This window comes from Struthio camelus, chromosome 13 (genome assembly GCF_040807025.1).
Source record: "Struthio camelus isolate bStrCam1 chromosome 13, bStrCam1.hap1, whole genome shotgun sequence".
Taxonomy (NCBI): domain Eukaryota; kingdom Metazoa; phylum Chordata; class Aves; order Struthioniformes; family Struthionidae; genus Struthio; species Struthio camelus.
In genome coordinates this window covers 10,091,126-10,116,346 of record NC_090954.1, presented here as the reverse complement: position 1 = coordinate 10,116,346, position 25,221 = coordinate 10,091,126, and the positions used below count along the sequence as shown (strand labels likewise).

The following is a 25,221-nucleotide window of genomic DNA, read 5'->3' as shown; positions in this document are numbered from 1 at the left end:
GCAGGCAAGGTCTCCATCGCAGCCACGCTGCACCAGCACCTCCTCTGTGGTGCCCCTCTCCCCCGGGCCCAGCCTGCTGAGGCTGGAAGGAAGCCCTATCGCTCACCACGGGGAGAAGGGATGGGGGAGGCACTAACGCACCCTCTCCTCACAGCCTGCCAGCCCATGGTGGTCCCACGCACTCCCTGTCACCTCTCTGGCTTCTGCCCGAGCCTTTGCCACCTGCAGCATCTCCCTCCCTCCCAGCCCAGCCCAGCGGCCCTGGAGGAAACTGGGCACTGTGCGACTCAGCCAGGAGCGCCCAGGTAGCATTAAAGGAAGGACTGGGGTTTTGCTCAGGACAAGCAGCCAGCAGTGACAGGCCCAAAAGAGCACCTCCAGGGAGAGGAAAAGACAGAGCTGTGCCCACCACCACATAGGGAGCCTCCAGGCAGGGCTCAGGCCAGCCTAACTGCTCTGGCAAGTGCAGCGGGGAGAGGGCAGAGCAGGGAATGGTGCCAGGGCTGCAGCACTGCCTGTGCCTGGCTGCAGCCAAAATCTCTGCTCAAGCCTGTGCCCTGTCCTGAAGCCGCACAACAGCTGAGCCACAGCGTACTGCACCAGCCCCAGCCCACGCTCAAGCCCTGCAGCGCCCACAGGAGCCACGGGCTATTGAAGACTCCTGGGAGCAAGCAGCGCGTTCTCCAGGACAAAGCAGCCTGCCCTGCCCTGGGAAGGGGCATGGGGAAGGGCTCCGCACCCGTGGCACAGGGCCAGGGCTGTGGCATGAGCAAGGTGGGCATCTGCTGGTGGAACCACAGCCCTGCTCCAGCCCAGGCACGCAGCACACTGCCAGGCCTGGCAGAGCCAGGGCCGGGTGTTGTGTCCCCATCCCTGGTCCCCATGTCCCCTTTCCCCAGCGTGGGGGGCGCAGCGCCCCCTGGTGGAGTGTTGGCACCTGCCAGGAGACAGAGCCACCAGGGAAAAGGACAGGCCGTGGGGACAGGGGACGCAGCCCTTCAGCACAGACCCCTCAGCCACAGCCCTGCTGAGAGCTCCTCTCTGCAGAGCAAAGCCTCTCTACAGCTAAGCACAGGAGGTGGGGAAGGGGGCAGGAGCTCGCAGGAGAGCGGTTCAGCAGCACCCCTCCTGCCCCACTCACTGACCACCTCATGTCCATAGACCTGCACCCACGCAACAGCCACAGGCACCTTCGTTACAGAAGGGGATTTATCAAAATTAGAAAAACAACCACACATACAAAAAAAAGTCATTCTCCCACCCCGCAACCCCTAGACACCATCCCCCAACTCACAGCCCCACCACACTGCCCCTCTGCTGCTCCAGGGCGGGGAACGTATAGGACATCTGGAGGGGAAGCGGCAGGCTGCAGCTACAGAGCTGGCTGTGCTCCCAGGGTTGCCCGCGCCACAGGGGCCCAGAGGAAGAGAGAAGGGCATGGTCACGTAACTTATCCCTGCCAGGGAGTCTGGCCACAGCAGCCTCCACTCAGCTGAGCTCCTCCCCGGAGGAGGCCTCTCAGCAGGGGCATTCAGTGACAGACCTTCTTTGGCCACTTGCCTTTGCAATGGGCCTCCGTTCCCTGGAGACCAGCAGGGGGGCTCTGCGAGCATCCCCCACCGTCCTCACCAGCACACAGGCTGCTTTTTACAAAGGCTCCCAAGAGCAGGATGCACAGAGCTGAGCCAAGGATCACCATACTGCCAAGCAGGTACGGAGGGGACTGATCTCCTTCCCCCATCCTAGGTTAACCAAGCGTTCTCCCATCCCCGACAGCAGGGAAGTGTTGCCTCTCCTGGTGGTCTACCCTGCTGCCTGTTGCAGTTCCACTAGGAGTCATTGGGGAGCCCGAAGAGCTTGACAGTGCCCGCCTCCCGGCTGCTGTCATATTTGCCATCTTTGTCGTCACAGGCGAAGGCCAGCAGAGGCCTCTTCGGGTGCCAGGCCACTGTGAAGGTGGGGGACTCGCACTGCACCTCCCAAAGCTTCTCTCCTGCACAGAAGAGGGGCCAAGTCAGGCTGGAGAGCCTCTGGCCCTGCATTGCGCACTGCCCCATAGCACACACCAGAGCCAAGCACCCCCCTCCTCCCTCCCGTGTGGGGCAGAGGAAGAATTAGTGCTGCTTCAGTGCTTTAATCAACTGAAGACAAGACACAGACACAACCCATATCTAAAAACAGACCAACTAGGCAGAGGCTCCCCCTCATGGCAATCTGCTGCGCACAACCAAGCTCTTTGCAAGCAGACTGAATCTCCCAGGGCCCTCCCAGCTCCACCAGCACATCTCTGTCCAATTCCCTCCTTGCTATTTCCTTGACGGGGAACCATTACCTGTCTCCACTTCCGCAATGTCAATGAAGTGATCTTCTGATGCCGACGCCAGCATCTTCCCATCATGGCTAAAGCTCAGCGTTCGCACAGGCCAGTCAAGCCTGCAACAGCAAGTCCAAGCAGAGAGTGAGCCATCTCCCACAGGGTCACCAGAGAGAGAAGAGAAAAAGGTTCAGGACAGGACTACCTACCTTGAGAAGCACCTCACACACACCAACTCATCCACATCCCAGAGGCTCACGAGTGCATCGGCACTGCCTGTGGCAAAGTACTTCCCCATGGGATCAAACTTGATGCAGATGCAGTTTGAAGGATGGGCGTTGATGGACTGAATGGGTTTCAGCTCTGGGTAGCTGTGGAGACGAAGGGAAAGAGCAGGAAGCACTGAAAGGAGCAGAGGGCTTGTTTACAAGATGAGGCATAAGGTGCACTGGGATGGTGAGCCAACCAAACTGGAAACCTTGAGTGCTGGATGAATGAGGCAAAGCACCTGGGTCACTCCTCAAGAAGCCCAGCCCAGAACTGGGGCAACCTCAACTCTAGGCAACTTTGTTCCCACCTCAGGACTGGGAAACACTGGGATACAGGACCTCGGCCCCTGCAAGCAGCAAAGGGACTTGCAGACCGACGTCTACCTCGGCTGACAGAGATGCATCAAGGCAACCAGTCCACCTACCCACCCTGCCTGCTGCCACAGGCACCTACCTGAGAATATTGATGCAGCCGTTCCCATTAGTGAGGAAGAACATGTTGTTGTCATTGTTCCAGGAGATCTCATTCACCTCAAACTTGAACTGCTCCTCAGCTTTGGAGCGATGTGTCTTGGCATCAATGAAGGTGACAACGTCATCCTTGTTCCCTACTGCAATGGTCTGGCCATCAGGACTCCAACAGATGTTTATGTTCTCCCCTAGAGGGAAGAAAGGGCAACAGGTCCCATTTACACCCACCAATCCATAGGACCACAATCAGTTAAGCAGACAGGTAGCTTTTTTTTTTTCCTGACTCAAGCCCGTAGTCTGCTCCACTAACTCGGAACTGCTCCTAAATCTAGGACAAATCTGCAGTTCAACATACACATCCCACTCAGTAGCCGGCTAAGAGATAACATAGAGTTAATGAAAACTAAACTTAACAGAACCACAGCTTCAAACCAACAGCATTGCACCACTCCCCTTCCCAGTTTAGCCAAGATGTGACCACAGAGATGACCAAGCAAGATCAAATCAAAGAGCCTCTTAACCGAGTGACCTTCAAATCCAGAAGAAGTAGCAGCCAACCACAAGCACATACAAATGAGGGTAAGAACAAGGCAATTTGCAGCTATACCATCTTGTAATGCTGTTCCCAGACCCATCAATTTGAAATTGGAGCTTTCCTCAGCCGGAGATGGTATCTGTGTTAATCAGTCCATGAATATGATTAACTGCTTCCTGAATCCAGCTAAACTTTTAGTCTCACCATAGGTCTCTGAAAACATGCCTTTCCTTGCACCCCATAGACTCCGGAAGCAAGTACACAAGACATTTTAACAACCAGCATCATATATCAGCGGTTTCTCCAGTCCTGTCACCAACATAAGTCAGCCCTCGTGTGCTGTGCTGCTCCGTATACCTGCTAGAGCTAGATGAGCACAAGGCAAAGACAAAAGCAATCAGCAGAGGTGCCCCGATCCCCACCACCCCCAGGAAACCGGCCCACGGCGGCAAGGTCCTGCCGGGGGCCCACCTTTGGTGTTGACGGTGGCAATGCACTTGGTGGTGCGGACGTCCCAGATGCGGATGGTTTTGTCGCCGGAGGCCGTGACGAAGAGGTCGGGGTTGCTGGGGTGCCAGCAGAGCTGATCCACGCTGTCGCCGTGGCCGCGGTAGTTGTTCTCTTTCACCTAGAGGCAGAGGGCGGCGGTGGGCCGGGGGCAGGCGGACAACCCGCGGCCTCCGGCGGGCCCGGCCCGCTCCCCAGCGCCGCCGCCCCCGGCCCGGCCCGGCCCGCTCACCAGCCGGTCCTTCTCCAGCACGAAGACGCTGGCGGTCTTGTCGAAGGAGCCGGAGGCGAGGCGGCGGCCGCAGCAGCTCCAGGCCACCGAGTGCACCTTGGCGCCGTGCGCCGGGAACTCGCGGCTCCGCGTGTTGGCGCGGAAGAGCTCCTGCATGGCCAGCACGTAGGGCGACAGCGCCATGGCCCCGCCGCCGCCGCGGCACCCGTCCTCCCGCCGCCGCCGCGCGTGACGCAGCTTCCGCCCGGCCCGGCCCGCAGGGGGCGGAGCCGCCGCCGCCCGCAGGGAAGATGGCCGACAGCGTCATCCTCATAAGCGACTCGGGCTCCGAGGGCAGCGGCCGCTCGCCGCCCCGCCACCGCCGTCGCCGTCGCCGCCAGGTGCCGCGGCGCCCCCCACCGCCCCCCGCGGTGAGTCACCGGCCCCCGGGGAACGGGCGGTGGCGGCGGCGGGCGGCGCCTCCCGCTGCGCCGTGAGGGCGGGGCGGGACGGGGCGGGGCGGGGCGCAGCTTGCCCCTCACAAACATGGCGGCGCTTCCGCCCCGGCGGGAGGCGCGGACAGGGACGGGTGCCGCGCGGGGACAGAAAGCCTCGGGGCGCCGCGGCGGGCGCGCGGCGCTGAGCCGGGGCGGCCGCGGCGCCCAACGGACACCGGCCCTGAGCCGCCGCCCCCCCCCCCCCCCGGGTCCCAGCCCGCCCAGCCGTGTCCCCCCGGGAGAGCCTCGGCCCCCCGGCCACGTCCTCTAGAAGGGTCCCAGCCCCCCCAGGCACGTTCCCCCGGGGGGGTCTCAGCCCCCCCGGGAGGGTCCCGGCCCCCCTCACCCCCAGCCCCCCAGGAGGGTCCCGGCCCCTCTCAGCCCCCGCACCCCAGGAGGGTCCCAGCCCCTCTCATCCCCAGCACCCCAGGAGGGTCCTAGCCCCCCTCACCCACAGGCCCCCAGGAGGCTCCCAGTCCCCCTCAGCCATGTCCCCTCAGGAGGCTCCCGGTCCCCTTGCCACATCCCCCCAGACATCCCAGCCCACCATGGCCTCCCGCCCCCAGGAGGGTCCCGGCTGCCAGACCCTCGTGCCCCGGGCAGCCGCGTGGCCCGTGAGCGAGGCCGCGTCTCCGTCGCGCCCCCCGCGCAGAGCGTGGCCTGACTGAGGAGAGGCCCAGACAGCCCAGCCTGCGCAGCCCCCCACGGCCTCCAGCCCCCCGAGCGCCCCGGGGTCCTCCCGGCCCACCTCAGCCTCCCCCAGCCGCACGTCTCCGGCGCCCAGCCCCGGGGGGTGGTGGAGGCGGCCGGGGGCCAGCTCACCCGCACGGCCCCGCCGGCAGGGCAGAGGACGAGCCCGCGTGGCGGCGGCGCGGGGGGAGAGGCCATCTCCCGCCCAGGCCGGCCCGGCGGCCCCCAGGCTGGAAGCCGTTGGCGCCGGTTCTGATGCAGCTTTCAAACGCCGGCAGTTCCGGGCGGCCGCGGTGCGCGGCGGGGCTGCCCGGCGGGGCTGCGGCTCGGGCGAGCGCCACGCTTGTTTGGTCCCGCTGTTTTTCCTGAACGAGCAAAGCCTGTTGGGTTTTGTCACCTCCCCACAGTAAATGCAGCCCCCAACTTGGGAAAGGCAGCGGGTCTGAGTCAGGGAAAACAAAATGGATTTAAATGGATTTTCTTGAAGATGTTCTCAAAACATTTTCCTGTTTTGAGACGCTGTGATTTTTTTCCAAGAGCAAAAAGACCCTGACCCCTGCTGGGCATGTAATGATCCCATGCACCTTCTGAGACGTGCTGTGTCCTGCCTGCCCCTGGTGCGGACACAGATGTGCTCCCCCTGCCTGCTCCTGCGGCCCCTTGTAGATGCACATCTTTGGAGCTCGGGGTTAAAGAGGCTGCATCGCCCGGCGAGTCCTGGATGGGAAGCCCCCAAAGTCTCTGTGCTGCTCTAGATCTGGTCTGGTGTCATGGACGTGAAGGTAGCTCTATTCCCTTCCACTTGTGTCCGCGTAGCGGGTGAGGCTGTGCCGCAGGGGGATGCTGGGGGGGCTTGCAGACATCTCTGGCACGTGCTGTATCACGGCCTGGGGGAGCTGTGGTGCCGTGCCCTGCCAAGGAGCTCGGCGCAGCTCGTTTGGCTCCTGCGGAAACTCCTGCTGCCGGGGAGGGACCCACTGGGGCACTGGACGTCACCGTCATCCCACGCTTGGGACAGCTCTTCCGTGGGACCGACCGCCGAAGCCTTCCTTGTTCTGTCGCGCAGCTGCAGCCCCCTCCTGCGGGACTGGGATAGCGAGCGTTATGGGGAGAGCGCAGGGGACGCTGAGGTTCAGATCCACGAAGGGGCAGAGCTCTCCACCCCGGCGCTGCGTGGCCCCAGGACGGAGGTGTGGAGGCAAAGCTTCCCGCTGCGGGTGGGCTGGGGGAGCCGAGGTCAGCCAGCCTGTTAGGGGAGCGAGCGGGGAACAGCTAGCGCCTGTGCCCGCTCCGGCTGCTTCCCGTCTGCCCTGCAGCTGCACGGGGGCAGGGGGGAACAACCCAAACTCCCCTTGCTCTGCAGCCAAACGCAGCAGCAGTGGCTGTTCCTGGCACTGGAGAAACCCACTAGAGTGGGCCAGGCTCGGCAGAGCAGACTGTAAGGGACGGTCCCCCGGCTCCCCAGGCTCGGCAGAGCCTCTTCGGGCCAAGCATAGCCAGGGCCCCAGGCTGCACGCCAGGCTTTTGGGGATTGTTTTTGTTTTGAAGCAGAGGACGCAGCCGTAAGGCACCCCCGGGTGAGCAGGGCTTGTCACCGGCAGCAGCGGGGATGAGAGGCCCAGGCCAAGCCCGGGCCCAGCCGTGCTGCTGGGGGAGGCTGACACCAGAGCTCGGGGTTGCCACCTCGCAGCCCACCCCGTCCCCTCCGCCAGGCAGCAGGGTCTTTGCTCCTGGTTTCTCTTCCTGCACTGGGTGCAGATCAGCCCCTTCCCCTCCATCTTCCCTCTCGTGGGCCGGGGAGGGCCAGGGCAGTGCCAACGCACCGGAGGCTCCTGGCAGGGCAGGCCCAAGGCAGCCGGGCGCCTCCATTGCAGACAGCGCTGACCCCTCTGTCCCCACAGGAGATCATCGACCTGACCTGCGAGGAGACGAGCGCAGAGCCAGCACCACGCCCCAGCCTCACCATCATCGACCTGACGGAGGAGGAGGACCCATGCAGCCCTCCCGACGACGCCGCAGGCTGTGCTTCCCGGGCAGCACGCGCCTCCCCGCCCAGGCTCTGCTTCCCCACCAAGCAAGAAAGGGAGGTGACGGTGGAGCCCAGCCCTGCAGTGCCCTCCCATGGCGCCCCCGCAGAGCCCCTTCCCGCCTTGGACTCAGCGGAAAGTGCAGGGAGCAGAGGGGGCTTCTCTCCCGCCTCCAGCTGCCAAGGCTCTTCGCGCAGCCCTGGGCAGAACTGCAGCACCACCACTTTTAACAGTGACTTGGGCTCCCTGGCCAGCATGCAGCTGGACTCTGACCAGCTCTCCCTGTCCCCCTCCAGCCTGGACAGCAGCTGCAGCTGGAGAGCCTCTGGCGCGGAGGAAGAGACTCCCCCCAATTGCCAGCAAAGGGAGCTCCCCCCAGGCCTGAGCCCCACGCCAGCCAGCGTTGCTTCATCCCCGGCAGGAGCCAAAAGGCCTTTGTTGGAAGCAAGAGACCTGCCGCCGCGTGTAGCAATGCAGAAAGTGGCCCCAGCCAGGACCAGGGCTGACAACAAGGCCTGGCTGAACAAACTGCAGTATTTCAGGAGGACTGGTGTCCATCACCTCTTCCTCCAAGACATAGCACCCGACAGGGAAACGCTGCAGGTAAACGGGGTTCAGAGCAGCTGCTGCCAGGCCCAGCTGGAGTCTGCTCGGTGACGGGTCCCGCAGAGGGGGAGAGGTAGAGCAGGAAGCAGGGGCAGCCCCTGCTCTGCTTCCTGTTTGGGGGAAAGCTTTGGTGGGCGGTTGGGATCTCTGGTTACTGCAGTTCCCTTAACGGTGGGACACGCATCACAACTGGAGGGCAGCTGTGACTTACCTGCGAAGGCATCAGTGCTGTGAGGCAGCCCCGGAGCAGGGCGCTGCCCAGCACTGTGCACACCGCGTGCCATTAGGGTGCGGGGCGAGGGCATCGCGGGCGAGGGTGCACAGCAGATACAAGGTACGCACAGGCCATGGGGAGCCGCCTTTCACCCATTGCCTTGCCTTGCACGCAGCAGCGGAAACCCGAGCTCATCCCCAGCGGGAAGCTGAGCATGGTACACACCACCATTGAGGAGAACTTCCTCGAGGGCACATTGCATTTCCTGAGTGAGTTCGTCTCCTGCCAGCACTGCCCTCCTAAAGACATCGTGTCCTACTTGATTAGACAGATCCTGTTGAAATCCCACCAGGGAGAGATCCTGAAGGACACCTACATGCTGCTGATGAAAATCCAAATGTATGTTTTCCCTCAGCTACGGTGCCCTGGGGCTGGGTTGATGCTCCCTGGGGTCTGCCCAGCCCCAAGGCTATTCTCTGCGTACCGTGCCCAAAAAAGAGGAAGCAATTTCCCCTACAGTCCAGGACAATCCTGCTTCTGCCCCTGCCTTCTGTTCACAGAGGTTACCAAAACTGACACAGCCCCAGGCTGTCTGGGAGCTGGAGAGGGTCAGGGCCAGTACTGGCCTAGATAGGAGCCTCTGAAGTCCCAAGTGGAGGAAGGATGGGGGTGAGAGAGGCGGGGGATGCTGAAACAATAGGGAAAGCAGCTCCAGTTATTTCATGAGAGCATTTAAATCATTTTATAGCAAGCCAGCAGAGCTCAGGGATTGCCTTGACACCAGGGAGTCCTCTAGGTCAGAGCAGTGTTTGCCTTGTTCCTGAAGAGCAGATCTCATTCTTCGCTGCAGTGACATGGCAGAAACGCTTCCCCTGGGATGCAGCAGCAGCCACGGGCTGGAGATGGTAGGGGCAGTTCACCTGTGCAGCACTCGGGTTTCCCGCAGCGAGGCACGACGTTTCCCCAGGCCCCAGGCCCAGGAGTGCCGGTGCTCTCCGCGGAGCACACCCCCAGGCAGGCGCTTCCAAAGAACCGACGTGGGCAGGGCAGGAGAAGGGGAGAGGACCAGGCCAGAGAGGAGACAGTGCTAGAGAAGGCAGTATGGGCCCCAGGGCAAGCGAGCTGGCGAGGGAGGGCTGGGGCAGGGGGTACTTTGCCTCCAGGTAGATGGTCGGGCAGTTCAGCATAAATGGGCAGTGCTGTCCTTGCAGGCTCCATCCAGCCAACGCCACCACAGTGGGATGGGACTGGACGCTGCTGAAATATACCATGGAAGACCAGGTACCTGGCAGTTCCTGATTGCATGTGTCACCATCGGGCAGGGATCACCCAGTACACGGTGTTGAGAGCCGAGTGATGTCCCAGGGCCTCACAAGCCCTTGCTCTGCTGCAGAATGGGCCAGTCCCGACATTTGGTTTTATTGTAGTCGCTGACGGCAGCCTGTGCCAGGTGTCTCCTGATTTTATTCATGGTGCTTCATAAACTGCTGCACAGCTGTAGGCAGGCTGTCTAATCTGAAGAAAACACAGGGACTAGAGGGACTTGCAAGGGCAACAGCCCTAGCGCGATAGTAGAGCAGGTCCAGCCAAGCAGCTGGGCCAGGTAGCCCCTCCTGGAGAACAAACACGCTATTCTTCAATCACGTAAATTGGCCCATTCCCAAGAGAGCCAAATTCTCTAGTTCTCCTCAGCCCTCCTGCTCTGCTAGGCTCACACCGTCTGCATCTCCCCTCAGGAGAAGCCTTCTGGCCGACTCCTGTTCCTGGAGTATGTGGTGCAGACCTTGGAGGATGACTTCCAGCGGAACCTGAGGCTGCACCTCCTGCAGAAGTCGATTGCCAAGAAAGTGCTTTCCTGTGAGATGTGCTTCAGCAATGTCAAGTAAGGGCACCTCCTCCCCACCCCTACACCTTCCAACCAGATGCTGAGAGACAGAGGCTCAGGGAATGTGTCGAGATTCCAGTTCCGACTTTCCAGGAAACAAGCATGGGAGACAGAAAAAAAGTTTAGGGCTCAGGTCTAAAGAACAGGAGGAGGTTTACAACAGCAAACCAGTAGAGACAATGCAAAACATTTCCAGCCACAGCCTAGCAGGTGTTTTCCCAGGAATGAGATCAGGTTTACATTGCTCAGTTCTGGCCTGAGAAGGATTCGCTCCTGTTGACAAGCATGTAAGTCTCACGCTGCTCAACAGAGCTATTCGCCAGCCTAAGCAACGGGTGAGGCACATCCTGCTTCCTGAAGGTCTTTCCTGGAGCTATGAGTGAAGCTAGACATCACAACGCAGCAAAGCCAGGCCCATCCCCACTAACATTCCTGCTTCTGTCCCAGGGAGGTGGTTGAATGGTTGGTTGCAGCAGTTACAGGAGTCGGGTTCTCCCAGCCCCGAGAGCAGCCACAAGAAATGACATACTCTACGGCAGAAGCAAGGGCTGAATGCAACTCATCTGCAGCATGGCCAGACTCCACTGACCAGGCAGAGGCGGCTCCACCAGCTTTCTTCTCCCAGAAGTAAGCCCCAAAAGTCCTGGCTCCCTCCTGTTAGCTTATGGGGCCCAAGACAGGGAGAAGCCAGGGTCTCCAGTCACGGGAGCCACGTTGTACCTGTGACCAAGGTTATCTGCCTGAAGGCACCTGAAGTTTTCCTCTGGGACAGATGTAGATTTGATGAGCGAGAGATTTCCTCACTTGGCAGGAAACTGGCTCAGTGAGCTTCCTCCTCTCACACATACTGTAAGGTCAGAGCCCTCACACCACGCACAGGCTGCCCCACGTTGCCCCATCAACACCACAGGGACCTACCTGGGACCCATCTGAGGATTACCTTTTCTTCTAAGAGCATAGGATTTAAACATCGCTAAAAGACACAATGGGGCTTTCTAGGACGCTAACCAGCTCTAACCTGCTAGCTCCCCCTACATCCCTCACTGCAAGGCACATGCTTGAACTAGGTGCCACCCCCACTGCTTTACCATCCAGCTGAGGGATAGTGTCTCCCAGTGTTGACTGTCTGCCTAACCTAGGGTGATGCTCCTGCTCCAACGGATGTTGTCTATCGCAGTGGAAGTGGACAGATCTCCCAAGTGCAGCTCCTGTAAAATTGCAGATGTGATACTCCCTTTCATACTGAATATTCCTGTGAGAAGCCAAAGGTAAGACAAACAAGTGCAAAGCAGCGTCTGCCTTTGTGGACAATAGTCTTACTCCTGGTTTACATCCAAATCGGGATGCACAAAAATACTACAGGGTATAGAAGGACGCAGCCAGTGAGACGCAGCCAGGGTATAGAAGGACGTGTCATTTATGACGCAGCCAGTGAGAGCATGGCTGTTGGATAGAAAGATCCCATGGGGATACAGCATTGATAACTGAATGCACCTCCCCAGCTGGTGCCTTGCTGAGAACCGCCGATTCTCTCACCCGTTAAAGTTGAAGGACTTTAAAACTGCAGAGAGAGTTTAAAAAGGAGGACTCAGCATCAGCACAGTCACTCACTGGTAAACACCGATTTTCAGGGACAGCCGAGAGGTTCGTCAGCAGTGTGACGCAGTTCCTACAGCTTTGCCTTGACATGCTTTTGTTTTTTTTCCTGTAAGAAATGCAGTATCTGAAGCCAAGGCACCAGGCCCTGACTGGCTCTAGTGTAGACATTAGACCACTAGATCCACAGACATTTCAAATCTACGCTTGCCAACCCCAGCAGGCAGCCACCAGCAGACAACCCTTTCAGATCCTTTAGCCCAACTCTCTCTGAGCACACACTAGGTCTAATCAAGCAAAGCTGAATCTAACCAAGCTGCCGCTCATCCCCGGACGGATCCGCTAGATCCGGTTCACAGCCGACCCCACTTCACACTTGCTTGGCTGCACTCCCTGCGAGTCAGCAGGAACGGATAACATCTGCACAGGCTGTTGGGCAGGGTGAAGCAAGGCAGCTAAGCTTGTTTCACAGACCGTACCGACCTCGAGTTGTCACAGGTCAGACCTAATGGCATGAACACGTCTGTGGCCAAGCTGTATAATGAAGGTCTTTGTATCACATCTGGTGGTTTTGCTTCCACTGCACTGCTGGGCAGCCCCCTACAGTCACCCCACATCTGCTCAGGAGCAGCACCAGCAGGACCCCAGGAACATGCGAGAGCAGTTGTTCCTGGTGAGGTGGTGCTGTCTCCCCCTTGGTAAAGCCCTTTGTCTTTCAGGGAAGCCTTCTTAAACACCATGGACAGCCAGCTCCTGCGCTGCAAAGTGCTAGAGCTGATGTTCCAGCACAGCTGCAAAGTGCCCACAAACATGCCCTTGTCTCTGGCCAAGATCCTGTTTTTCCTGAGCCACTGCTCTGTGCTGCTGCAATACCAGGTATCTAGTCCATCCTCGCCCTTGTATTTTTTTTTCTCGGGAGAAAACCTCTTCTAATAACCAAATACTGCCTCCTCTCATAGGAAGAAGTGGCAACATGGGAAAGATGGGATGAGATGCTGCAGTACTTGAGCTTGCTGTTGTTGAGTTATCAAAACGTAGTATTGGGTAAGCAGCCTGTTCTGACCTCAGTGCACACTATCTAATCAGGAGGCTGCAGCAGGACAGCCTAAAGCATACTTCCTCCTCTCTTCACATCATGCTCGAATGAACTCTCAGCCACTGAGTCTTAGAAAGGTGATATATCTCAGTCCTTGCTGGTAACTATTCCCAACAGCCAGGGTAAGAAATGATGTTGCAGGGCTACATCAAGAAGAGAGCACAAACTGTTTTGCCAAGTTTAGCCCCTGAGAAATAGCCTCCTTCTTAAAGGATCAACCACAGCATTGGGAAGTAGGCAAGGAGGTGCTTCGCACCAGCTGCTGTCCAAGCTGCACACAGAGTGAGTGGAAGAATAGGCTCCTTTTTTAAGAGGAAAAGCAGAAGGCGAAGGGGTAGTGAAGCCAGGGCTCACTCTACACTTACCAGACTGGGAAGGGAGTGCCACCCACAGTAGCCCTGGAAGGAGCAATATTTCTAGCCCCAGGAGGGCGGCACAGTCAAAAGGTAGTCCCTAAAGTTCAGTTTTACTGGAAAATTGCTCAAATCTCCTCCCAGCCTCAGCTGCTTGAGACCAGGTTGAGGTTCTCATGGAGGGATACAGAGGAAGCCACAAACATATGGGCAGAGAATCCTATTCTTCCCTTGCTGCCTGAAACCCTCAGAAGAGCACTATTTGAGAAGTTCTTTAGAGACTCTCCTCTCCAGCTGGATAGTTGTCCAGACTGCCACTAGCATAGGAGGAAACTATGTTACAGCCCCCTCCCCATTTCTTGGCCTCTCCATGTACCAGACCGAGCTCCAGGAGGTGACAGTTCCTTCCTCCCCCTGCCTAGTCTCATACAGAACCATCCAGGCTTACCAGGAAAGGGTCTGCACACTGTCCCCGACTGCTTTTCACCACAGGGCAGCACTGCCTGGGGCATGCTGCTGTCTGTCCCTGAACAAGTCAAACAATGCCCTTTTGTGTATTGCCTCTTGCCACCAGCATTTCCTCTTGTAGGGCACTTACAGAGTGCACTCAACGAGCGGATGGACTTAATCATTAAGAAGGCCAGGCCCAGGCTCCAGGATGATGATGACACCACCCAGCTGGACATTCACCTGAAAATAGAGGACTTCCTTAGCCGACTGCAGCAGGTCCTGGGGCAGCCCTTCCCCCTGCAGATCGAGGAGAAAGTGTGCATGCTCCGAGAGTTGCTCCTCATCGTCACTGCCACGTGATGGAGACAAGTTCTGTGACAAAGGGCACAAAGAACCTCGTGTTTCCTTTACAAGCTATGCAGTCAAAACCCTCTGTTTTATGCTGCAACCTGCACTGCCATCCATCACGTGGTTTTGTTTATACATTTGTATGGAAAAAATCTCTGATTTGCCTGGTCTCAGAGCTTCCTTTCAAACTTGTCTCTTGTCCTACAGTTTTACAAGGCACTTTGTACACTTTTAAAAAATAAATTATTTTCGTATTTCCTGAGACTCTTCCATCTTGGTGCCAGCCCTGCCCAATGGAAGCGCTCAGCTCCGACTTCTGCAGCTGTACCCAAGGATGGCGCTAGACTAAAGCGGCCATAAACTTTGACAACAGTTTGCACAGCAGGCACAGTGCTAGGACCTGTCCAGTACTTAGGAAAGGTTAATACTCTTTTCAGAGAAACCCAGGTGTGCATGGCAGTGAGGGTGTTAACAGTGCAGAGATCCCCAACTCATGCTGGTCAGTCCTCAGGCAGGGAATGAACTTTCCCATTCCAAATCGAATACAACTACAGGGCTCTGCCCAAGTTCATTAGCCGGGTCAGTAGGAAGGACAGGTAGCAGCATCAGCTGAAAAGGCTGCACTTCTTGCAGACTTCACTCCAGCACCTGCAGCGCAGACAAGCCTGCATGTTGTCATGAAGACTACCATTACTCAGGTCTTGTGCTCAAAGAACAGGCACCACATCTAATCCAGCAGGCAGAATGAACCACAAATCTCTAAATTCAAGTCCACTGCAACCCACCTCAGATGCCAATTGTTACAGCTGAGGTCAGACAGCAGTTAAACATTTCCATGGAAGGACCCTTTGGACAGTTCAGCAGTAACAGATTCATGCCCCTGCAGGCAGAGGAAAGACTTACTTTGTACCTGCCCTCCACTCCTTCATCTGCCCCTGGCCTAGGTGACCTTTGGTCCAGCCCAGCCATTTTGCAGTACATACTCCACAGATGCTAGGGTTAACAGCCTTATGAGGAGACCAGAGTCCAGGGATATCCAGCACTGCAGCCATAGCCAGGAATGCAGTAGTCCATATTTCAGCATTTTCCATACTGAAGACTTGGTGCCTGGTATGCAGCCAGACCCTGTCTGGGCGTCTGGCTTCAGTGAGGCCTGAGCAGTCTGGAAGGGCCTGTTAGAGCCGGACATAACCTAGGGCTAGAGGGTTTGCGCCTTGTTCTTTAGAGAATCTCCCCTCTTTCTAACACAGCGATAAGCCATAGCAGGAGAAGGGAGGGAGTGTGTGTGGAGTAATAGGCCAGAAGCGTTACTGCCAACATACACCCCAAGTGCTCCTTTCTACAGGAAGCTGTTCTTCCTCCATGGTGCGCTCATTTAAATCTATTTTTCAGTTAAACCTTTAATCATTTACCTAATTCCAGTTTCTATCCACCAGGAAGGGTGCCTGAGCAAAATACAGAAAGCTGTGTGTTAGCATATCACACCAAGAGGCCACCCTTAAACCGAAGCCCTTCCAAAGGGCTACAGGAATAGCCCGTGTAGCAGAGACCTGCAGCAGCACAGACAGCACCAGAATACCTGTGTGCTTCAGGCTCTATTTCACCATTTTTAGCTCTGTTGATATTTTGGGAACACGTGTTCATGTCAGTCAGCTCCACTCCAGGCAAGCCCCCGTGTGCACAGGCCCCCGTTTATCAGCTCTACAAGGGTACCTTGGCAGATATGAATGCCACAACATCTCCAAGGAAGGCAAAGCAGAGAGGCAGCTACACCACACAGAGCAGGGCACCTCTAGATGAATACCAGCCTGCTTCCCACATCTGTGCCCACCTCCACAGTACAGGTACACGCACGACACAAGCTGCGAGAGAAGCAATCTCAAGAACAGCGGGGACTATTTGAACAGCGTGAGAAAGTAAAAAGATTTCAGATTTAGTTTCATCATCACAAGGCCTGAGACAAGACAAGACCAAGTCTGGCTTTAAACCTATTCTCCCCGTCAAAAGGGAATTTCATGCAGCAAATTTTACCTCAGCAAGAGTGCTACCACTGCATTGTTAAGCTGAACCTTAACCCCACACTCACTAGCCAGCAGCAAGAGGCATGGTGGAAGTTAAAACAGCTCCAGGTTTCCTGCACAGGTGCTTTACCAGCGCTGACAAACACCAAGGCTCTCCATTCCCAAGGATTTTATTTTCTTGTAACAAACAAAATTGGACACAGACATGAATAAAGACCACAAATAAATTAATGTCAAACCAGAGATTCTCCATTTGCAAAGGTGTGAGTGATTGGCGACAATGACAACTGCTTGGTTGGGTGGGAGGCTTTCCACACAATACACTGTTGTGACTGCTTCATCTCAAGCTTCAACAGCAGTGCCAAAATATGCTTCTTCAGAGGGGGATACCAGCTAGCCAAGTACCTTGACCACTTGCCCCAGGCAGGAATGCTTGTTTCGAGCAGGCAGTAACCCCAGAGTTCAGTGGTTACCACGAGTTAAGCTACCTCGGTAGAACGTGCTTGTAACATAAAAGCTTCTAATGCCAGATGCAAGGCTGCCCCCTCACTGCTACAGGAAGCCTGCAGCTGGCTGAAAGCGCTGCCTAACACAATAATGGGATCAAAAACCAGAGGAGACCTGCTTGCCACAGGCAGGCAGAGATCATACCCATCCCTCCCTACACTGCTCAAGGGATTAGATGGTACATAATAAGAGTTTCTTTCCCAATTTTCAGGAAAGGAATAGCAAGTGGTAGCTGTTCCAGCAATTGTTTGCAAGACTAAGCCAAAAAAAATTATATATAGCTCTATCAATATAGCATGGAGGAATGTTTAGCCTTAATCTGCCCCTCACTCCTGCCCAGGCTGGCAAACTGCATCTAATGCTGATGAAACAAAAGGCCCTATTTGAGAAGTGCCACTGGTGCGTCTAATACACTTCTACACACGATTCCTACAAGATGCTAAGAAACAATCAAGAAGCATTGAGAGCGTCAAAACTACTGTTAAGTCTGCTCTATACAGGGAAGCAGGACAGTGTTGTTTTGTAGGAATCCAGAAAGGAAGAAGGAGAGTTACTTGGTTCAAGCCATACCAACTCTGGTCATTTCCACCATTTTTTGGAGGAGCTTTAAGAGTTAGAAGAGAAGCACTTGTTCTTCCTCTTTACTACCAAATCCACTAGGTTCTGCTCCTTGCCTTTCTAGTAATGGTCACTGCTCTGCTTTTCCTTTAAAAAAAAAATCCAAGAACAAATAAATAAGCACTAAGTGTTGAACTATCATAAGGTGACACTGGAAAGTAAGGGAACTCCATATTTAAAGTTGGCCTACCACGTTCCCAGAGTAAGTTCTTTCAGTCAGTTAATGGTCCATTTTATTCCTGGCTTGTGTTTGCTTCGTTTTCTGCTGGTGTTGCACGCGTGCCAGTCAGAACTATGGTCCTCCTGAGGATACTTCAGCACTGAGCAGGACAAGATAACTAGACTACAGGTAGACAAGCCAGTCTACTTGCACACCACAAGGCAGTCCCCTCCCACATAACATGGTTCAAGGTTTTACTCCAGCGTACTGTACTGGGAAGCATGTCTCCCAGTGCAGCCTAGCAGACAGGATGGTTTACATGGGTACTAGCACAGGTGTTTCTCAAAGACTGATTCAGGGTTGACTTTAGAAGAACGGTGACAGCCATTTCCTTTACTGAGATGAAGAGCTGGAAGAGAGACTTTCCTATTTTACTGCAGCACAATGGGAGAGGGAAGGCTAGCCTAAGACACACTCTTTAATCCACTAAAGACACTAGTAGCATCCTTAGAACCCTGTTGGAGTGAGGACATTCAGATCCTGAGGTTTGATATTATGGGAACGTGGAGATCGTTTCCTCCCTTCTGTGACTGGAACGTCCATTTTGGGTGGCTTGAAGGTCACTGGATCGTCTGGCATCCTAGTAGCCTGGGCACGCATCAGCTCCATTGGAGATGGCTTCTGGGCACCCTTATAGGACTGGATGGTAAATGCTCCTGATGGAAGAAAAAAATTAAAAAAAAAAAAATCACAGCAAGTAAGAGCTAGGGAAACTAGCCAAGCCCCTTTCCACTGCTACCAATGCTGGGCGCAGTACCATTGACACTCAGCACTGCAGAAAAGCCTATGCAAGTCCCAGCAACCTTATGTCGTTTAAAGCCTATTCCACATCAGGGGCTGACACTTCCAGTTTGGATTCCACTAGACAGAGAAAGCAGCTGAGCAACAAGCCGTCACCTTCACATCCTGGTCTTCACTGTAGCTCAATGCAAGTGACTGACACCTTCAAACCCTTGACCGAGGGTTTTACCAAGCAGCTTTACATTTAGGTACCGAAATGGTATGAATGGTACACATTCACAAGGTGCTCCCAGAAACGAACAAGGGAAGCAGAAAGTAAGGCTCCAGAAGTAGCCACTGAGTTTGCTGCTTGAAAGTTCTCCCCAAACTCTTGCAGTTTAAGAGATCTTAGAGGACATACCTGGATCATTGGTGGATTTCTGGATAGCTTTGGGTCCAAAAAAGCTCCATTTTTCAGATGGCAATCTGTCCCCACCAGCTTCTATGGCAACAAAGTCAGGGCCAGCGATAGAAACAGAGGCTCCCTGACTAAACCAACCCCTAGGGAAAAATCATTAAGATCCATGGAACATGAAAAGAGTAAATACTTCAGGTGGTCCCACTGTGCCAGAAACTTTCCCTGTAGTTACCAGAAGCAGTTGAAAAGAGCTTGTAATAAGCTTTTTACCACTCAGGATGAAGCTATACTCAAGTTCCATAAGCTTTCATCATGATCAGTTCTATCCGAGAATGGATTGATAGAAAGCTCTGAAAGTCACCCCTTAGTCCCTCATGGGCAAGCCTGTATGAAACTAAACAAGGCAGTGGTCTGCCAGGAACAGGAGTACCTCGTTTTGTGCTTGGGAGAAGAGTGGGGAGTGCTGCTTGGAGTGGACTGAGCAGAGGAAGTCTGTTTATCTTCTTTTGTCATCTCTCCACTCTGCATTTTTAACTTCTGTGAGGAGGGGCAAGAGAAACACAGAGGCAACAGAACATTAATACAAGATGTAAAGAACAAATAGCCAGTAGGCTGTTTTATCAAACCTGGACAATTATTTCTGTCACAGGTGATAAAGGATTTAAGTCTTATTTCAAAATTATTTAAGTCTTATTTCTAAAGCTTAAACCCAGTGTTACAGCACTTGCATACAGCCCTTGAGCTTCTTTCCAGGTCAGATGTAAACATTCTGGAAGTCCACTATGCTCTCAAACCATATCTCCAAGTTAGAAGCAGTAAACTAACGCTGTTCACTCTGCAATTCAGAGCTGCTACCCACCAGCAATGCACTGCTTCAATATCCGCATTCACAGGCGGGTTGCCTGCAACGCAGCAGAACGCACCGTGACCCCAGCAACTGGTGACAAGTCTATATGCCACAACAACTGTTTGCCTGCAGCACTGTTCAGAGCAACAGAGCCTTCAGCTTCAGTTCATTACAAGTTCTAATGAAGATGAGATCAGACCTTGCATAACAAGTGTAAGACCTACTGGACCCTGAGAAGTAACCCGCTGATGACAAGATGAAAGGATTGCTCCAGAACCCTTTCAAATTAACTGCATTTCAAGGCTATGCCTCGTCATAAAAATCAGGAACTGGGTGTACGTAAAACAGGCTATTATAAGTCACTCAAATAGCACAAACTGAACTTTGAAGAAGTCACCTGAAGGGCAGTTACAATTCAAACAATGACTACATAGGCACTTTCTCGGACTGTTTCCTGTGGCTATCCAAGCCACACTAATGCAATTCACTAACACTGTTATTGTAACTTTGACCTTGCAGGAGTACACTCAGAGGATTCACTATTAATATATTAATTTTAATCGCACAATTGGAGTGGGCAACCATGAGTTCATCAGAAACACGTTGATTTAAGACCTTTGTCACTATTTGCAGTTAAAAAAGAAGCCCAGTTTCATCTTCCAACTTCCACATTGGAAATGCATGGTTTACAAGTGCTATCATTTAGCTTGTTTCTAGCCATAAGGTAGCCAGAGTAGAATTGTACTTATTTTGAGGTTAACTTGTACTGCAAAGTCAGTCCACTCTAAAAATCAAAACACAAAGATCTCAGATCCAGAGCTTCAGCACCACTGCTCAAGTGCACCAGGAATACCTGGTTTCATTACAAGAGTCAAATGAGAGCTGGCACGACTTGGGCAACCGTGAAGAGAGTTTTAAGTTCAGTCTACCCATCACTCTTACCTACCACTACAAACATCCGATAAAGAACAACCTTCTGTACTTTGCTTCTTGAAAACTTGTGGGAAAGTAGCACGGAAAGAGATGAGGGCAGTTCAAGATTTATCAAAATAAGCTTCAGCTGGAAAAAGTCAATGGGACCTTTAAAGTTCTAGAAGTTACCTGCTTCAGGGATGGGACTGGCAAGCCCTTTCACAGTTCAAACACATTGATTTTAAAATCAGTGTCAAAGGCCTTCTCCCTTCCCCACCCCGCTATATTAGTGTTCTTCAGCACAGTGAAGGCTAGCGAATGCCTCATCCACTTAAGCAAATACCTCCTTCCTTTCAAAGTAGTTATGTTATCACATGAAAGAAAAGAGAAACTGCTCTGAACAACTTCAAATTATGCTTTTTTGAAACAAAGGTTTTGAGCTAGCAAGCCTCTTCCAAGGCTTAAGAGAAGAATCACAATGGAGACAAGTAACCCCAGAGAGAAACTTGAGAGAGATTTGCCACCAGACTCCAGAAATCTAGTACGTTCTGTAAGTTAACGCTTTAGAGGTAGTGCTGGGATAAACAGTTGCGAAAGACAACTGCTGAGCACCATTCAACAGTACAGCAAGAAACTAGATTCCGTATGGGGATACATGGGAGAGTCCCCACTTGGGCAGAAGATTATAACTGTCTTGAGGTGACTGTGGGACATGGCAGTTTTCAGAGAAAGTCATTTGTTTCAAAACTGTAAAGGCTAACTTTAATACAAGTGGGCAATGCTTTTACAAAAAGCTAAAAGCCATCAGAGTCATCAAGTCAAGGACAGCCCTGGCAACAAGTTCCAAAAGTTATGTCACCAGAGAGGCATTAAACCAGTATACAGCCTGTAAAACAAAACAAAATAAAATGCAAAATACAAATGGTATGCCTTACATGGACTGCCTCAGCCACTCGATGATACTTTGTCTCCTCTGTCATGAGGCCTTTGTGGGGAGTGTAGCCAGCATCTCTCAGCCCTGCCTGCTGCTCAAAGCGCTGAATGCTCTCTTGAGTCTGCTCTAGAATGGACAAGAGCACATATTCACACAGAAACACCACCACATGCAGTTCTGGCAAACACAAAGGCAGCTTGAGCAACTAAACATAAGACCCAGCCAGTTCTCATCACTCATACCTATGCATTGTGATGAGCTGACAGAGGCAGCAAGATGAAACTAGACTTATTGCGTCTTGAAAAGTATCCCAAGTCATACGCTTAACTGAGTCAGATGAGCAACGACTGTTCCCAAATCACAGGGGGTATCACAAACACAACACCTGTAATTAAATCCATCTGATCCAGGAAGCTGCATCACTCCTGACTAAAGCTTCCTTAAATCTCAGAGACCCCAATAAACTGTAGATTTTAAGTGACCTTCTGTCAGCATAGGATGTTTACTCTCTAGTGGAACCAAGAACAAGTTTAACAGGACTTAGAGCACCAAAAAAAAAGTTACTGAAAACGCTTAATGTCTCCTTTGTAATAGATAAGGATAGCACTTCTCAAGTTGAAGTTGAAGCTATATACAATGCACCATCCCTGCAAACATCAGAAATCTAGAGAGCTTACACATAACCTTTGCCTGTTTACTTCAAAATTGCCTGAAGTTTTTCCTGGGATGTGTAGGTTGGGACTCCTGAATTACTACTGCACAAGAAACTTCTAGATCATCATGTTTTTAACTAGATTACAATACTACCATTAGACTGGAACAGAAGCTGCTTTCCAGCACAAGGTCTGTATTTCTAGATATTATTCAGGTATGTTGGTTATCTTTGAGCCAAGACAGACAACTGCAAGTTCAAAGACGTTCCAAAATGCTGGAACAATGTCCAAAACAAACCTCAGTCATTGGAAGCTCTGCCTGGAGAAAAAGAAAAACGAAACTTTGGATCCCAGCTGTTAAAAGAAGCAGCAGTAGGGGCAGTAACACATGAATAGCTCCTCCTGCTGCAAATGGGCAAATGCTCTCTGCCCACATAACTGACCCAAGTTAATTTTAAAGCCTCATTATTCATGAGAGCTGTTTTAAAAGCAAGTGTTGCTGTTACTAAGACAGTTGCTACTATTAACTAACATAAATGCCAGCAAGCGCTCTATTAGCTAAATAAACCAAAGTGATGTGGAGAGCTGGCATGATTTAGAGCTTCGCTTATCAGTCAGGAACAGAAAGTTAATAAGCAAACACATGATAGCAGCAGCACCAGCCCTTGTATTTCAAGCAAAAAGGTGGTCTGGACTGCAAGACCCTATCAGCAGATAACAGTCACTGCACTCCTCCCTCACCCCCCAACTCCAACACCTGAAAATGCAGAGGCAGTAAGTGAGGCCTTTTACCTACTTCCTCACTTCCTTCAAGAAGTGCCCTCCAAAAACTTATACAGTATCAAACTGCCCAGGAACTCTGGTAGTCCCCCTGAGGCATTACCAAGCTAGAGTACACTCCTATGCCCGTGACCTGTTGGGCATCACATTACATAAAGACAAGAGTTCTTACTTGTGAAGAGAGAGTTCATGATGATATGAGTGGCCTTGGCCTTCACCACAGGAACCTTGTTCACACTTTCAGTGGAAGATGAAGGCGTTATGACAGGTGCGTTCATGTGAGCATCCCCCTCCTCAATCTGTGCAGAGGAAGCAGGGTACAGTTTAAGATGAGAAGGTACCTCAAAGGCCACACCTCTCACTACTCAGAGAGATTCAAGACCAATTTGCAGTATCAGCTAGCCTTTATCCCAAGGAAAAATTCTTGTGCCGTTCTAGCTATGGCGCAAGCACATTTAGAGATGGAACCTTCTAAATCTTAGCAATGAACAAGCATCTTTCTTCTAACATTTGAAATTAGACTAGTACACTGGGCTCAGAGCCAACAGGTTAAATACGAAAACGTCAACAGGAAAGGAACTAGAACACGTCTGTTTCCATTCGCATAACAAAAACTGGACTTCAAGGTCAACTGGACAAGAACAGCCTTCCACAGACAGCTCAGAACCACAATATATCTACAAAATGACAGAGCTACATAGCATAGAGGCTGGTGCTTAGTTTTTATTTTCTTTCATTCCTTATACTTCCAGCTTGTTACTGGAAGCGTATCTAACGCACTTGGCTCTGCCATTGATCATGAGATCCTTGTAACAAAGGACAAAGCAGTGAACGCCAGAAAATGAGATCTCTCAAGTGAATCGCAGACTTCCTCCTCATAACACAGGAATTACTGTTCCCAGACTGGAGAGTTCGCTTTGCGTGCCAAAGCCCCGTTTCAGGTGTTCTTTCACTAGAGAAATATCACGGCAACAGAATGAGCTGAAAAGAAAAGTTCAAACTTCAAGGGACACACAGTTATTTAACTTCTATTCAAGATCCCACTTCCCTTTAAACTTAGAAAACAGCCTCTAACCTTAAAAAAAAAGAGCCAGGCTTGCACTCAAAGCATGCCCTCAGCTGCTTGAAATGGTTTAATCACACATGCCTGTCACTTGCAGCTTTTCCCCCAAGACCCCGGGAGGGGGGCAGAGGCCCCCGGCACACCTCGGCCTGCGCCCCCGGGCCGGGAGCACAGGGTTTGGCAGGGATGTTTTGGGACAGGGCGGGGGTCTAGGGGCTCCTGCAGAGCGCCGCGCCCCTCCCAGCCGGGCCGGGCGGGGGTGGACGCGGCCGGTGCCGCCAGCCGCGCACCTTGGCGAGCTCCTGGTACTTGCGCTCGGGGATCACCGGCTGCTTCCAGAGGACGTTGGCGCCCAGGTCGGCGGGCGGCGGCGTCATGGGCGCCGTGTCCTCCAGGGCGTCGTCGTAGCTGAAGGCCCGCCGCGGCACGCCGAGGGGCAGCGACATCTTGCCCGGGAGGGCGCCGCCGCCCTGCTCCAGCGCTGCGAACAGAGGGGGCAGCGCTCAGCGCCGGGCCGCGCCGCCGCGGGGACCGGGGGTCGGGGGAGGCCTTACCGGGGGCGTCCGGCTGCCGCGCGCTCATGGCGGCGCACCGCCGCGGCTCGGGCCGCCGCCGCCGCCGCCGGGCAGGGGGTGTGAGGCGCCGCCGGCGGGGCTCGGCGCTAGCAGGCGGGGCGCCGCTGGGTCGGCAGCGCGCGGCGGCGGGCGGCGGGCGGGGCCGGGCGCGGCAGTAGCAGCGGCGGCGCCATGGCGGAGGGCGCGGGGCGCCGCTGCCGCCGGCCGCAGGCGAAGCACCGGGGGCGCCGCCCCCGGGGGCGGGCTGTGATGGCGGCCGAAGTCTCGCGAGACTTGGCGCGCGGGGCATGCTGGGGGCTGGGCGCTGGGGGGGCAGGGCAGGCTGGGGAGGGCGGGGGGCCGGTTGGGGGGACAGGGACATTTGGTGGGACTTGGGGAAAGTTTGGGGAGATTGATGTTTTGGGGGGGATAGGGCAAGTTGGGGAGGGGATGGGGCAGGTGGGGGACAGGGAGGTTTAGGGGGGATAGGACAGATTGGGGAGGGAGTGGGGCAGGTTTGGGGGACAGGGAGGTTTTAGGGGGATCAGGGCAGGCTGGGGAGGGCATGAGGCAGATTTAGGGGCACGGAGTAACGTCAGGGGAACAAGGCAGGCTCGGGGATGGGGCAGGCTGGGGAGGGGACAGAGCAGCTCTGAGGGGAAAGTGAAGTCTGGGGAGCTTGGGGGCGGGCTGGGGGCACAGGGCAGGCTGGGGAGAGCGTGGGCAGGTTTGGGGTTTGCTCCCTGCCCTTCCCGCACTGGTGCCCTGCTTGGCAGCGGAAAGGGAGACCGGGAAACGCCTGAGAAAATGATGTGGCCAAAAGAGCGTTGAGAAAGCATCGGACCCGGGAGCAGAGAGGGAAACTTGAGTCGGCAGCAGGGAGTCTGCTGGGCTCTGCTCTGCAA

The 25,221-nt window shown here is 54.2% G+C and overlaps 3 protein-coding genes across 10 annotated transcripts; 1 reads left to right on the top strand and 2 right to left on the bottom strand.

The window, feature by feature from the left end:
* Positions 1-354: 354 nt before the first annotated feature.
* THOC3 (THO complex subunit 3) lies at positions 355-4,588 on the bottom strand. Its single transcript, XM_068960093.1, has 6 exons — positions 4,329-4,588; positions 4,061-4,217; positions 3,038-3,242; positions 2,524-2,685; positions 2,333-2,433; positions 355-1,993 (listed from the first exon to the last, which is right to left on the bottom strand). Exons 1-6 carry the CDS (start codon positions 4,509-4,511, stop codon positions 1,830-1,832), a joined length of 972 nt encoding a protein of 323 aa, XP_068816194.1. The 5' UTR covers positions 4,512-4,588; the 3' UTR covers positions 355-1,829.
* Positions 4,589-4,590: 2 nt separating this feature from the next.
* On the top strand, positions 4,591-14,326 carry SIMC1 (SUMO interacting motifs containing 1). Of its 8 annotated transcripts, none has more exons than XM_068960089.1 (10): positions 4,591-4,738; positions 7,396-8,124; positions 8,517-8,740; positions 9,553-9,622; positions 10,078-10,223; positions 10,674-10,853; positions 11,366-11,494; positions 12,542-12,698; positions 12,782-12,866; positions 13,861-14,326. In XM_068960089.1, exons 1-10 carry the CDS (start codon positions 4,619-4,621, stop codon positions 14,079-14,081), a joined length of 2,061 nt encoding a protein of 686 aa, XP_068816190.1. In that variant the 5' UTR covers positions 4,591-4,618; the 3' UTR covers positions 14,082-14,326. The 8 variants fall into 8 exon arrangements, with proteins under 8 accessions (XP_068816190.1, XP_068816192.1, XP_068816191.1 ...); XM_068960090.1 differs by having other exon boundaries at positions 4,603-4,738; positions 8,520-8,740; XM_009685688.2 differs by lacking the exon at positions 4,591-4,738 and adding an exon at positions 6,032-6,276.
* A 1,918-nt stretch (positions 14,327-16,244) lies between these two features.
* Positions 16,245-24,378, bottom strand: KIAA1191 (KIAA1191 ortholog). Its single transcript, XM_068960095.1, has 7 exons — positions 24,317-24,378; positions 24,053-24,243; positions 22,872-22,998; positions 21,268-21,392; positions 19,004-19,110; positions 18,577-18,716; positions 16,245-18,091 (listed from the first exon to the last, which is right to left on the bottom strand). Exons 1-7 carry the CDS (start codon positions 24,342-24,344, stop codon positions 17,883-17,885), a joined length of 927 nt encoding a protein of 308 aa, XP_068816196.1. The 5' UTR covers positions 24,345-24,378; the 3' UTR covers positions 16,245-17,882.
* Between the last annotated feature and the right edge of the window lie 843 nt (positions 24,379-25,221).